The sequence below is a fragment of the Vipera berus genome, assembly GCF_964194415.1.
Source record: "Vipera berus genome assembly, chromosome: Z".
NCBI classification, from domain to species: domain Eukaryota; kingdom Metazoa; phylum Chordata; class Lepidosauria; order Squamata; family Viperidae; genus Vipera; species Vipera berus.
In genome coordinates this window covers 108,514,942-108,529,259 of record NC_138205.1, presented here as the reverse complement: position 1 = coordinate 108,529,259, position 14,318 = coordinate 108,514,942, and the positions used below count along the sequence as shown (strand labels likewise).

Below are 14,318 nucleotides of genomic sequence, written 5' to 3'. Positions count from 1 at the left end.
GGGATTGGAGGAATCAAAGCTGACTTTAAAAAACCAGTTTGGTTTCATAAAAGGTTCTTCAGATACCAAGAAAAGCTTGTCAAGTTTCATGTCAAAAGACTCAGTGGCTAGGCAGACTAAAGATAGACAATATTTTGGAATTACCTTGTAAATAAGTATGTTGAAGCAGAAACAAGATTATTAAAAAGCAGCAGTGCATAGCCTTCCTTTGAAATAATGCATATCTGTAGATGACAAGTGTTGAACTCTACTTAAAGATACCCTTTCAGTAGCATCATTATGATACATTTTAATTAAGAAATTATAATAATAAAGTTTCACATAGATCCCTTTTTCAGGAAAATCTGAGGTTATAATCTGCCATACCACATCAAAATATCCAAATGTCCTTCATGGCCAATATCAAGTAAATGGAATTCAAAATCACACCTTCATACAGACTTTGCAAAATAATTAGCTGAGTTTGCAAAAAATTATCTTGAGTGAATCTTTTCAGCTGTAACCCACCACAAAGATAACTTCATTTTTCCCCCGTCAGTATAAACAAGCAAAAATATTTGGCAATTATATATTCTCCTAGGGGAAGAGATAAGATCTAACAGAAATTACTTCAAGTTGAATGCCATGAGTGGTCTTTCCTCTCGCTTTTGCCAAGGACTCTTTTTGTCTTCCCCTTGATCATCGTCGTCGTCATCGTCATCATCATCATCAGCTTCACTGTGTTCAGTCATTTTATGTTCTGGACTTGTTAAAGGCTCTGGTGAACTTTCTACAGTTCTTTTTATTGTTTCTTCCTCCAGGCTGGGCAATTGGCCACCTGTTCTTCTGCTCCCTCCCTCCAACACACATCTTGGAGTATTATCTTCAGGACTACAAACTGCAGTTCCACATTCACTGCCACTTTGGTCCACTTCATCCAAATAAACAAGTTGGGTATAAGTGCTACTCTCTGGAATTTTCTGCTCTTTCTGTGGGTGTACCTGCGCTTGCTGGTGGGTTTGTTGTAAGTGATCTGCCCTTCCCTTTCGGGCAGATTTTGGCTCATTCATGTCAACCCCAGAATCCAGGCTGACATCATTGCTTCCATTCCTTCCAGCTCTTTGAAGATCAATGTAGGAATGCCTAACATGAGCATTGGAACGCCCATCCAAAGAAACAAACCATGCCCGAGGATGAGGTAAAGGCTTTCCTCCACCTAACTCCATTAGAGCTTTCTCAGTAAGAAGCTGAACTTCACTATTCATTTGTGCCAGGGAAGCATCATTGAGGGATGCTGGAATGGACACTGATTCAGACATTGCAACGTTCTGTGGCTTCCAGTCACCTGCACCAACTTCTTGTAAATGTTGCTGGGATACTGCTTGAGCAGCTAGCTGTTGTGGCTGCATCTGTTGCTGAGAATGTGGGTAAAGCTGTGAATGAGGGCTGGATAGTTCAGCCTGGAGCCTTTCTATATCTACTTGTTGATCAGTAGAGAGAGGCTGGCTAATATAAGGATGTTCTCCTGGAAGTTTCATATAATGACCAGGAATGACTAATGTGGGCAATACTTTTCTGTAAACACCATCATTAACCTGATCGACAGAATTACAGCAGACCAGATGACCCGGTCGAGGAAAAGAAGTGGGTCTTTCAAGATGGTCAACAGAGCGAGACATCATACATTCAGAGGACCTGCAATCTAGAAGTTCCGTTTCAGGGGTTGAAGGGATAGGGTACACTTGTTCCTGAAGATTATATTTACTCCCTGTAGAAATATGATTCATAGATATTTGCTCTTGCTTCTCAAATAAAGGCCGGCTTAACATTGCATTGTAACTGTGTCTATGGTCCCCCTTGTCAGGAGAACCATACCCTTCAGTCATTTCCAGAGACTTCCTTGGGTTTATAGAAAAAGAATCCAATGATTGAAGATAGTCTTTTTTCAGACTGTCATTAGATGTCATATTCTCTAGAGACATGCGGCTCCGGTCATTTTCCTTATGGGAAAGCGATTCCTCTCTGGAGCTAAATTCCTGTGAGGTGCTGTAAGTATGTTGCAGCATAGGGGTATGCATATCTACTTCTCCAGAACATCCTTTGTCCAAGTGAACAGCCACTATTAGTTCCTTGTGGCCAGAGGATTCTGGGTGCCTGTTGCCAGTTATGGAAAGCCCACCGGGAAATTCTGATTCACGTCGGGAAAATATTAAATTGAGATGGGACATAGAAGTTGATTGATCCTTCTTAGCACCGAGTGTTGAGGATAACCGTAGTTTCTTATGATGTTGACGGGGCTTCAAACACTTTCTCCTAATGTTAAAAAAAGGGAATAGAAAAAGAGTTCATTTTAAAGGGACTTGCAGCGAAAGAATGTTCTAGTGCAGGGATAGGGAACCTTGGCTCTTTTATGACTTGTGGACTTCAACTCCCAGAATTCCTGAGTCAGCATGGTTGGTTCAGGAATTCTGGGTATTGAAGTCCACAAGTCATAAAAGAGCCTACCCCTGGTCTAGTGAATACTTAGGTATTTCAAATGTCTATGCTCTCTTCCAATTATTATGAACCTGGTTGCCCAGGATGAGTGGGTAGAAGTTATGGGAACTGTGGGCCACTGCTAGTGGAGAGTGCTGAGGTAAAGAAAGCTATTGCAACTTGTTAAGAGGCTCAAGCAAATTAATGTCCTGATTTTATTTTGCAATCCAAACTAAATGTTCTGCGGTTCAATCCTCAATGGAAATTCCTTTTTTGCCACCCTTTCTGTTTATTTGCTTTTTCAATAAAATCCATTTGCTCTACTCAGGTGACCCTGAGGACATAGATAAATGTCCAAGTGGCCTCAATGTCTCTCTAAAATAATGCAAAAAACCAGCTGTCTGCAAGAAATATAAATCCTTCCATTCCCCACCATCCAGTCAGAGCTGAAGAAGCTTCTTGGATGAGCAGTGAAACGTCTTCAAAGAAAACAAAGTCCAGTTGTCTCTAAAAAAAGCACCTTTGGGATACTCAAGGAAATATTTAAGAAAGAAAGAAAAAATAATGTTAATATTCTTGCTTTATAGATTACATGCACTGTGCTGAAATGAGAGAAAATTTCTTTTCCTCAGTTTTAAAAATGCCACAGTTTCATAAACTATTATTGGTAGCTCCAAGTTTGAAATTAGATTACACTATAATATGGCTTGTTCCAGAAGCAAATAGAAAAATTAATATGAGCTGCATCACCCATCCTATTTTTGTTTTCTGTTTTCAGAGGAATCTTAATATCAGATCTATTTTAGCTTAAATGCTAACATTTGTAATATTACTCTATTTCTCAAAGGTACTTAGTATAAGACCATTAATTCTAAAAGTACTAAATATAATAAGAATAAACTGAAGTCCACATAAAGAATTTTTCTTAGTCTGGTGCCATAGCAAGAGACCAGTAATGCAACATATTTCGATGGCACAGGTTTGTGGGCAGCTCACATACAATCTTCAGGTAGCCTGTTTACACTAATTAGTAGAATCCAAAGATACTGGTTCACTTGTGGAAATTATGAATCCATGGAAGGCTTGCTAAGATATACAAAAATGAAAGTGTTCCTCAAAAGATGTGGTAAAAAAATAATTTGGTCTCTTTTCCTTCCATTCATATCTTTTACGCCGACCCACTCTACAAATATAATTAACTATAAAAATGAGACATTTTACCTGCAATAGTATAAAAGGAGGCACAGCAGAACAAGTAGTATAAGAGCTATTCCTCCTAGAATTGCCAAAAGGAACACTGTGTGGTAAGTAGTGAAGTCCTTCGCTACAATGAGACCTACAAGATGGGGAAAAAATTAAAATTCCGAGGACAGGTAAGTCAAAGTTTTCTAACTCATTTTAGTGTATATTTAGACACAGGCTATCTCTCAACAACAACCCCTTGCAGCAGAGTATCATCTGAGGTGCCCTGATCCACTTCTAGCAGTATTTGCTAATGGCACTAGACAGCAGCCCTGATTACACAGGTTTCCAGAGCTGAGGGATGTCAGTGATTTGAATTACTCAGAGTATCCCAGAACAGGCCTGTGCTGTAAATAAATAAAGTGCAGTTCACAGCCCTTTGACACAAGTTATTTGATTAGTGGAACCAACCAAAACAATGGGCCAGTGCTATTGTCTGGATTGCAATCTGGAGCATCTATGTGGAGATGTCTTGCCTACACAATGAATGATGCAATAGGGCAAGAGTTAGCCATGGGCTTGGTAACCCTCTTGTATGAACTGTTTATCTGCAATCTCACTTAGCATGGTTGGTGAATTTCCTCAGGCTCTAATTGTCAGAAACTGTACAAAGTTGATTTAGGAAATTTACAGGATTTCCCTGACTGTTTGGTCTTACACACAGCCGTATCAGGTAGCCAAATGGGAAGTGCTTTTCCAGCCTGTGCCTAGGCTGGGAAGATAGCAGTGTTCTCTGCATGTGCAAGCAAGAGTTTCTGCCTGATTAGTGCATCATGGAAATGATAAGTCCCGTCGTTTGAGTCATGTTCTAACTAGGATTTCTTTATTTTTTTACTTGAGTAGAGTCATTAAAACTGTAATCTGGATCCATCATTGGAGATCTGACCTGGGATATAATCCATTTCCCACTTTACAATTTTTACTTTATTCTTAGCTCATTCTGTCTATGTGTAAATCAAGACTACAACTGATCATATATCAGAAGTAGTAAGCATTTTGTGTTGTACATGCACTTAAACAAAAAATCATTCTATTTATGGCATATGCCATATAAATAATTATAAATCCTGCATATGCTATTATTTTCCGAAATCACACATGCTACATATTGTAACAATGATGTAATCTGAGGATTATCCTACAACCGTGGAAATTATCCCACTAGCTTTACAGATCCCCCAATACAACCATTAGTGACCTAAATGGATGCAGCGTATTTAGCCTCTTTAAGCGCTAAAACTCTTTTTTGTAAAAAAATAATAATCTATCGAAGTACTTACGGTCTCTTTTCACAATTCCTGGATATATTAATAAAATGTTATTCTGAAATGCGTACCTTATTTAAACATAGTACTGTATAATATAAAACTTATTGTGGACTAATGTTAATTTTTAAAATGGATCTTTCCCTTCCCCACTGCCCTTCAGTGTTCTGAAAAGTTCTAGCAAAAAGTATTTTCTTGGCATACTAGGCTATGTCTTGCAGGGTTGAAAAAGAGGAAAGAAACTGCCAATAATAGTGCTCTTACAAACATGGTGTAGGATTCCTTTTTCCCCATTTTAAGCAATTCTCTTATATGGGGTATGACACTACCCCTAATGGTCTAAAGGCCCGTGCACTCTCCATTTTGAAGAGCTAGAAGATAAAATCGGGAACAGATAAAATCTATAATGAAACTTCTTTAAACTTTCCCAATGCTATATAATTTATACTGGGGCAAATAAAAGCTCAGTCTTACCTGGATTTGTGGGTGACATGGCTGCAACCCAATATCCCAGCTGGGATGCAATATAGGTCCAGGTCAATCCATTTCCTTCTTGTTCAATAGTGCCTAAATTGCTTTTTAACCACGTCCCTGTAAAACATGTAAAGAAATTTGTAAAATGCTATATAAAGTAGAAGAGAACAGAAACAATATATAACTATTATAGTATAAACTGATCATGATTTTCAGATGCAGACACTCAATATCAGTACAAGAAGTCCTCAACTTACAGCAGTTCATTTGGTGACCATTTGAAGTTACAACGGCACTGAAAAAAGTGACTTATGGTCGGTTTTCACACTTATAACTGTTCGATCATCCCCATGGTCACATGATCTAAATTCAGCCCCTTGGCAACTGATTCATATTTATGATGGTTGCAGTATTCCAGGGTCATGTGATCACCTTTTGCGATCTTCTGACAAGCAAAGTCAATGGGTAAGCCAGATTCACTTAACAATTGTGTTATTAGCAACTATGAAGGTGAAGGTGAAGGTTCCCCCGCACATGCGTGCTAGTCGTTTCCGACTCTAGGGGCCGGTGCTCATCTCCGTTTCAAAGCCGAAGAGACAGCGCTTGTCCGAGGACGTCTCCGTGGTCATGTGGCCGGCATGACTAGACGCCAAAGGCGCATGGAACGCTGTTACCTTCCCACCGTAGTGGTCCCTATTTTTCTACTTGCATTTTTACGTGCTTTCGAACTGCTAGGTTGGCAGAAGCTGGGACGATTAACAGGCGCTCACTCTATAAGCAACTATAGTGGGTCACTTAACAACTGTTGCAAGAAAGATTGTAGAATGGGGCAAAACTCACTTAACAAATGTCTCACTTAGCAACAGAAATTTTGGGCTCAATTATGGTCGTAAGTCAAGGATTATCTGTATAGTATCCTCTATGAATTAAGTGCTAATAGTTTTCTTTACTGACCCCCAGTGGGTGCTACAGTGAAGTATTTGAAAGGGGGGGGGGACAGAAAAAGGTATCTCACCTCCTTAAAATTTAAGTTTGTTTCAATCTGTGGACCAACCAATATTCATGTAAAGATTGTGTGATATTATTTAATAATAATTTAATTTAATAATATTTCTATACCGCCCTTCTCCCTGAGGACTCAGGGCGGTTCACAGGGCAAGAGTAAAATACAAAATACAAATATTAAAAAGAAATTAAATGATTGCCCAATTTTAAAACAATTGATATACAATTATAAAACCCCAAAGATAAAATTAAGAATACAAAAATAAAAAACCCCACCAATCCCCATCAGGCTAGGCCGGCTTGTACAAACAAAAACGTCTTGAGATCGCGACGAAAGGAGCGAAGATCGGGCGCCATCCGGAGCTCTACCGGTAACTGATTCCACAGCTCCGGAGCGCCCACAGAGAAGGCTCTCCCCCTGGGGGCCACCAATCGACATTCTCTGATCGGTGGCACCCTGAGGAGGCCCTCTCTGTGGGAACGCACAGGGCGCAGGGAGCTTGATGCCGAGAACAAAAAAGGCTGGTCCAGTGTCAGATTTTAAACCGTTTTTTAATTTGGTCTTACAACTGCATTTCTAGTAAATTAACACTACCAAAAATTATTTTGAGTTACTTGGAAATACAAAGCCTAAATCTCTGCAAGCTAAAAGAGTGATAGAAATTTCAGAACAGACAATATTCTTGTCTCTTTAAAAGCATTCTTCCCTCTTTTTGGAGGGGGTGGAGACATGTGTGTGGGGGTGGATGGGCATTTCAACACATTATTTCTTTCCAACTTGAGGCAGATAAAGACTTTCTATAAAGAACAGACTGATCTTTAAAAAAAACAATATCTCTATTTTGACTTTCTTAATAGCCTTAATATACAAGTAGTACAAGCAACACATAAATGCACAGGATACAACCTAGCCAAAATTTAGCATCACCTCTATTTTGATCAAAAGAAATTTTCCTTCAGTAAGTTATGCCACATGGAGTTAGAAGTCAAAAGCAGATAAGCCTGTCTTCTTTAATTAGTGCAATCTGAGAGGAGGCATGAACTTATCAAAAACCCCTTATGCTACGGAGTCTCAGATCCCATGGCATTTTGCAGCCTTCCCCAACCTAATATCTTACGTATGTGTTGGATCTGCACCTCCCAGAATTCCCAGCTACCTGAAAAATGGCCAGGGTCAGTGATAGTTGCAGCCCCTACATATCTGGGGGATATCATAATTTTTGAGAAAGGCTATGCCACTATTAGCAGAGCAAGAGACTGACTGGCAGAGGCATACACTGAGGACTGCAAGCAGTGTGGAGAATAAAACTGTGTATGCGCACAGCCTGCACTGCACTTTATAAATCAGATGGAAATAAGAACATTGCCTGCCTGCCTGCCCATCTATCTACAGTGAGGGAAAAATTATTTGATCCCCTGCTGATTAGAAACCAAGAGACCATGAGTTTTAGTCCCAAACCACTTCTAAAATGTTGCTTATAGTGAGGGAAAAAAATATTTGATCCCCTGCTGATTTTGTACATTTGCCCTCAAAGAAATGATCAGTCTATAATTGTAATGATAGGTTCATTTTAATAGTAAGAGACAGAATAACAACAAAAAAAATCCAGAAAAATGCATTTCAAAAAAGTTATAAATTGATTTGCATTTTAATGAGTGAAATAAGTATTTGATCTCCTATATGGAAGAATACAGACGGGATATCCCCAGTGACAAAACCTGCATTCTAATTGTGCAATCTGCCCTGGACGGGTCAGCTGCAGACTGGGTGGTGAACCTGCATGACTCCAACACCCCAGAACTCAACGACTTCAACCGATTCATGTCATCATTGAGGCGGTGATTCGAAGATCCTTTGGCTGACCGAAAGGCCCGGGAGAGAATCAAAACCGTGAGGCAGGGCAGGCGAGCAGTGGCCGAATATATCCAAGAATTCCGAGCCATTGCCAGCAAGCTGAATTGGCCAGAAGACATCCTCCTTAGCCATTTCAAAGACGGACTAAACTACGACCTGTATGATGCTTGCCTGCCTCGAGGAGACCCATACCATCTCGACGACTGGTATGTCCTGGTGGAGGAAGTGGAAATAGACCTATTGAAGAGACACCGCAGAGGAAAACCATGGGGCTGCCTGCCACTCGAGCAAACACGCAAGGGGGAAAAACCACTGGCCACAGCTAAAAAAACAACGGGATGTTTCAATTGCGGGAGAGAGGGTCACCATGCTGCAGAATGTCGTTCGAAAGCCCCTCCATGCAAAACAGAGGCATCATCTTCTAAAAAGCTGGGGAAGCCCCAAGGCAACCCAAAAGAATATTCCATGAAGGGGACAGAGACTGTAGAGTCCACAACTCCGGCCAAGAACTGGGATTGGACTCCAGCCTACACCGCAGAGGCGGTGGACACCTCGGAAGACAGCTCAGAGGGAGAACCATTGGTAAGTGGACCCCTTCCACCCATACTTAAGACAGTGACTATATTAGCTTCCTCTATATCTACTGTAAAGCCATCGAAATAAAAGCTTTGATAGACTCTGGCTGCATCCACTGCCTCATCAGCCCAACGCTGGTGGAGAGACTGAGCATCCCAGTGAGGAGGCTAAAACAACCAATCTCCTTTAGTCAATTAGATGGATCAATAGCAGGGGGGGGGGACCAGCTACCCTAGCCACTTTACCAATTCACCTGTCCCTGGGGTCCCATGGGGAAGACCTAACGTTTATAGTGGGCCCAGGCATGGAATGCCCAATGATTTTAGGACTGGAATGGCTGAAGAAATGGAACCCCGGGATAAACTGGAGGACAGCAGAACTCAACTTCCCAAAAGGGGAGCAGGAAAACGTAACCCCCCAAAGCACCCCCCCCAACCTGAAGGGAAGAGACAGCAGCAGTGGGGAAAGAGAAGGGGTTACCAGAGATACCGGAGGAATACAGGGACCTGGCTGAGGTTTTCAGTGAGGAGAGGGCAGATGAGCTCCCCCCCACCGCCTCATAGACTGCGAGACAATCGAGCTCTTTGGCATCAACTCAACTCACTGTGTTTGGAGGAGGAGGAATGTGGCCTATGACCCCAAGAACACCATCCCCACCGTCAAACATGGAGGTGGAAATATTATGCTTTGGGGGTGCTTTTCTGCTAAGTGAACAGGACAACTTCACCGCATCAAAGGGACGATGGATGGGGCCATGTACCATCAAATCCTGGGTGAGAACCTCCTTCCCTTAGCCAAGGCATTGAAAATAGGTTGTGGATGGGTATTCCGGCATGACAATGACCCAAAACACATGACCAAAGCATCAAAGGAGTGGCTCAAGAAGAAGCACATTAAGGTCCTGGAGTGGCCCAGCCAGTCTCCAGACCCTAATCCCATAGAAAATCTGTGGAGGAAGCTGAAGGTTTGAGCTGTCAAACGTCAGCCTTGAAACCTTAGTGACTTGGAGAGGATCTGCAAAGAAGAGTGGGACAAAATCCCTCCTGAGATGTGTGCAAACCTGGTGGCCACTGACCTGTGATTGCCCAGGAAGGTTTTGCCACCAGGTACTAAATCATGTTTTGCAAAGGGGTCAAATACTTATTTCACTCGTTAAAATGTAAATCAATTTTTAATTTTATGAAATGCGTTTTTCTGGATTTTTTTTTTGTTATTCTGCCTCTCACTGTTAAAATAAACCTAACATTACAATTATAGATTGATCATTTCTTTGTCAGTGGGCAAATGTACAAAATCAGCAGGACATCCAATAATTTTTACATCTGTCTGTCTGTCTATCATCTAATTTCTTCACTGCCTATTTCACCTATGTGACTCTGGGTGGTGTACAATTAAATAAAGCAGTAAAAAAGGACAGTCAAAACAGAGATAAAAGTTAATTAAAAACAAGTTAAAATGAATATGTTATGAAGTTAAAAGAGATAGAGGGAGTGCCCTGAAACTACCAACTGCCCTCAGAGTCATGGCCACTCTTGGACATCCCCCCCTTTTGAATTGGGGGGATGAAAGACAATCTTTCATAAGGCCAGAAGGAGGAAGTGCTGCCTAACCTTTGGGAGTGAGACTTCTAAAGCACAGGGGCAACAATTTGATTGGATCCCACCAATCAAAACTTTTTAATGGATGAGATCCGCAACATATCCACCCTGCCTGACTGGATAGGATGAGTCGATGTAAAGGACAGTTAAGCATATATATTGGGGAAGCATTTTGTCCTTTGGTGCAACAGGTAAATCTCCTTGCATGGTTTTGGTATAGAATGTTTCTAAATCTTTTTGCAGGGCTGACCTAACCTCTTCCACACTCAAAGACTATGCTAATCTGGAATCTCCACAATGCTATAGGACTTCCAGAAGACTTCACAAACTTTCTCAACTTGCTGCTTCAAAGACAATGCAACACACATAGTTTTGCAAGATCTCTTCTGAAAGTGAAAGACCACTCAGAGAGATTGGTGCCTCCCAGTTCTTTGGATTTACTCCTAGACAAAGTTAAGGACCTATAGAACCTTGCCATAATCCCCTGATCTTGGGAAGTAATTGGAGAAAAGATGGTGACTTGTATTTTTCTTCTTTCCTGCAAAGAAATGAAGAAGTTGGGGAAAGGCTGCTGGCTAAGCATTTGCCTTCCTATCCTTCTCCTTCCATATGTTCTCTAACCTCTGAGAGCAACAATTGGAACACTGATGGGGCACCATTACAATTCTGATGAATTGTAGGGTAAACACGATAGGTGAATGGAAATGCCTTTAATTAGCCAAAGGTACCCTGTGCTTAAGGGACCCGGTGGCTCAGCGGGTTAGGATGCTGAGCTTGTCGATCAGAAGATTGGCAGTTTGGCGGGTCGAATCCCAAGTGTCGTGTAGCAGAGTGAGTGCCTGTTAACTCGTCCCAGCTTCTGCCAACCTAGCAGTTCGAAAGCACGTAAAAATGCAAGTAGAAAAATAGGGACCACTACGGTGGGAAGGTAACAGCGTTCCGTGTGCCTTTGGCGTCTAGTCATGCCGGCCACATGACCACGGAGACGTCCTCGGACAAACGCTGGCTCTTCGGCTTTGAAACGGAGATGAGCACCGGCCCCTAGAGTTGGAAATGACTAGCACGCATGTGCGGGTGACCCTTTACCTTTACCTTACCCTGTGCTTGTACCTGGAGACTTTTCATTCAAAGGGAAAGCTATGCACAACGTAGGTTTCTATCTTTCCACATATACACTTGTTTGGAATGGCAGCTCTGAGATACACCATGATCCAAGTACTAGTCACTTTGATGATAAGACAGTAAAGCTGTGTCCCTCCTTAAAGTGATGAACAGTAATTAACTTGAACCTTTGCAGTTCAGAGGTCTTCCCGGATCTAGGCATACTTGCACTTGTTTAAACAACACTTTTGCTGGAATGAAACCAAGTGTCTGTGCAGACACATACATCTGGATATGGCCTGTAAAGCAAATGCATCAAATCTTCCAGAGGATACAATGGCTCCATGTTTTGATATGAACTTCTACTTCTTCTTATAGAATTAATACTACAATCAAAGTATTTGAGACCACAAAATGTCTCATTTTTCCTAGTGTACTTTGCTGATTCAGTATCAAGGGAACTGTAGTCCAACATATCTAAAAAGCAGCAGATTGGGAAGACTGATATAGGGGCTCTGGACATTGTTTTAAAGTTAGCAGGCAACAGCTTACACAAATATAATTTTATCAGGAGTCACATCCTCCTCACTTTCCCCAATTGTTGGATAGTTTTTTTGTAGGACCCCCAGCCAGCTGCAATTTTCCCTTCAGCTGGCTACTGTTTTATAAAAGAGACACTATTCTGGATATTCAGGGACACAGATAAGTAAAAAATGTGCAGTCTTTAAGGAAAAATTGTTCCCAAAGATAGTCCTTTGATTTATCACTAAAATCCAAGTTGAACTTTGCTCTTTTGTTTCTGCTTGTCATTTCCTGTTGTATGTGTAAATTACCTGTCTAATACTGAACAAAAGAACACGTCTGTCCCTGCACTTAGCAATTCTAATTACATCTGAAGGGGAGGGAGGGAGGGAGGGAGGGAGGGAGGGAGGGAGGGAGGGAGGGAGGGAGAGAGAGAGAGAGAGAGAGAGAGAGAGAGAGAGAGAGAGAGAGAGAGAGAGAGAGAGAGAGAGAGAGAGAGCGCAATATACACATAGGTAGCTTCCTTTCTTTAACCCCCCCTCCCAAACTTCCTTTCATAATAATGAAAAGGTAGCTAGAACACACAAAATACATGACACCAAAGAAGGCTGCTTCATGGCTGGCATAAAACATACAGGTTGATTTTGTCATTAAAAAAATCATTTAAGCGTTTGAAGTTGTTGCACTTTATGAATAATATTCAAGCATAATCTTATGGTTACATTTATAAAAAACAAACAGCTACTAAACAGCATGGTTGAAAATGCAAAGCACATCCTGCTTTCAGCAAAGAATGCTGAAAGCACATTGGTTTGTGCTTAAATTGTAAGCCGCCCTGAGTCTTCGGAGAAGGGCAGGATATAAATGGGATTAAATAAATAAATAAATAAATAAATAAATAAATAAATAAATAAATAAATAAATAAATAAATAAATAAATAATGGGAAACCGCAGCTTCAGAGTTATAGGACATCATGGTGAAATCATACTCACTCTTCAGGTTGAAAAAGGCTGAGAAGTGAGCAATGTCTGAAAGCCTTTTGTCTGAAACCAAGGAAGGCTACTGTCAAAATAAGACAATATTGTTTGACTAGATGGGGAAATAATCTGGTACGGGTAGGGCACCTTTTTCTGTTTGTCTCAAAGGAGGACAGCATGTGGCCCTCCGGTTATACTTGTATAACTCTCATCATTTCTTTAAATGGGGCAGACCAGCTGTGGCTAACTAAGTTGACAAGCTCCAGCATTTCAGAGCCAAACTGTCCCATCTATTGTGCTACCTTAAACTGATCTTGTATGAAAATATCCTCCTAGTTAATGAAATAATCCTTGCCTTTTAAATCTGTTTTATTGAGTTATTCACATCAAAATTGGTGCAATAGGGATTTTTTTTAGGTTTAAGTTAGGTTGAGAAATATATATATATATATTAAAAAATCTAGATTTAAAATGTGTAAAATGGTATAGGGTCTCCTGCCTGAGCACAGAGTTGGACTAGAACAAGTTTCTTCCAACTATGTTATTCTAATGTTCTGTTCTAATGTTCAGATAAAAAACCCATGGGAGTACTGAACTGAGTTCTTAAACTCCCTTGATGTTGAGGCAGTGAAAAAATGCTTACCTTCCCCTGTAGTTTTTCCTGACTAGATTAAAGACAAAAACTGGTTTCTCCTAACCACAACGCAGTTGCCATTCCAGGGTTGCAGGTTTGTAACATATTTATTTGATAAATTTATTTGCTGTCTATCTATATTTCAGAAGAAATCTTAATGCCTGTGTTTTCTATCTTCCACTTCTCGGCTTACTAAGATTACTTAATAATGCATGAGTCGTAATATGAACTTTCACATTGCGTCATTACAAGATTGGACCATATTCAGTATGGCTTAGCAAGCATAGTATGGTTTAAAAGTATTGTGATCTAGCTGCAAATGTTTCATGCAGCTCATTTTCATAGTTGTAGTCTAGTAAAGCTGTCTGATGTATCTATATCTTGCTTTTAATTGCTTTTTAAATAGAATTTCAACATAATATAGTAAAGTAGATCTTTCCTTGTCTATGCTACAATGTCATGGGATTACAGTTGCATCAAATGTACTATGTAGCTGTTCCTGATGGTTTACAAAAACTATTTTTGATGGCTCCTATTCCTATAGCAACAAGGAAACAGCAAGTTCTTTGGAAGCAGTTAAGACTTATGCTTTTTGTAGAGGACAGGATATATT

The 14,318-nt window shown here is 40.6% G+C and overlaps 1 protein-coding gene across 1 annotated transcript in view; it reads right to left on the bottom strand.

Moving 5' to 3' along the window:
- Positions 1-350: 350 nt before the first annotated feature.
- FAM171A1 (family with sequence similarity 171 member A1) overlaps positions 351-14,318 on the bottom strand; it is a gene marked incomplete at its 5' end in the record, with an annotated part of 87,015 nt that continues 73,047 nt past the window's right edge. Inside the window, 3 exons of the mRNA XM_081343500.1 lie at positions 351-2,292; positions 3,676-3,790; positions 5,436-5,552. Of these exons, the coding sequence (XP_081199626.1) occupies positions 606-2,292; positions 3,676-3,790; positions 5,436-5,552 (1,919 nt within the window). The 3' untranslated portion in view covers positions 351-605. The remainder of the gene's footprint in view (positions 2,293-3,675; positions 3,791-5,435; positions 5,553-14,318) is intronic.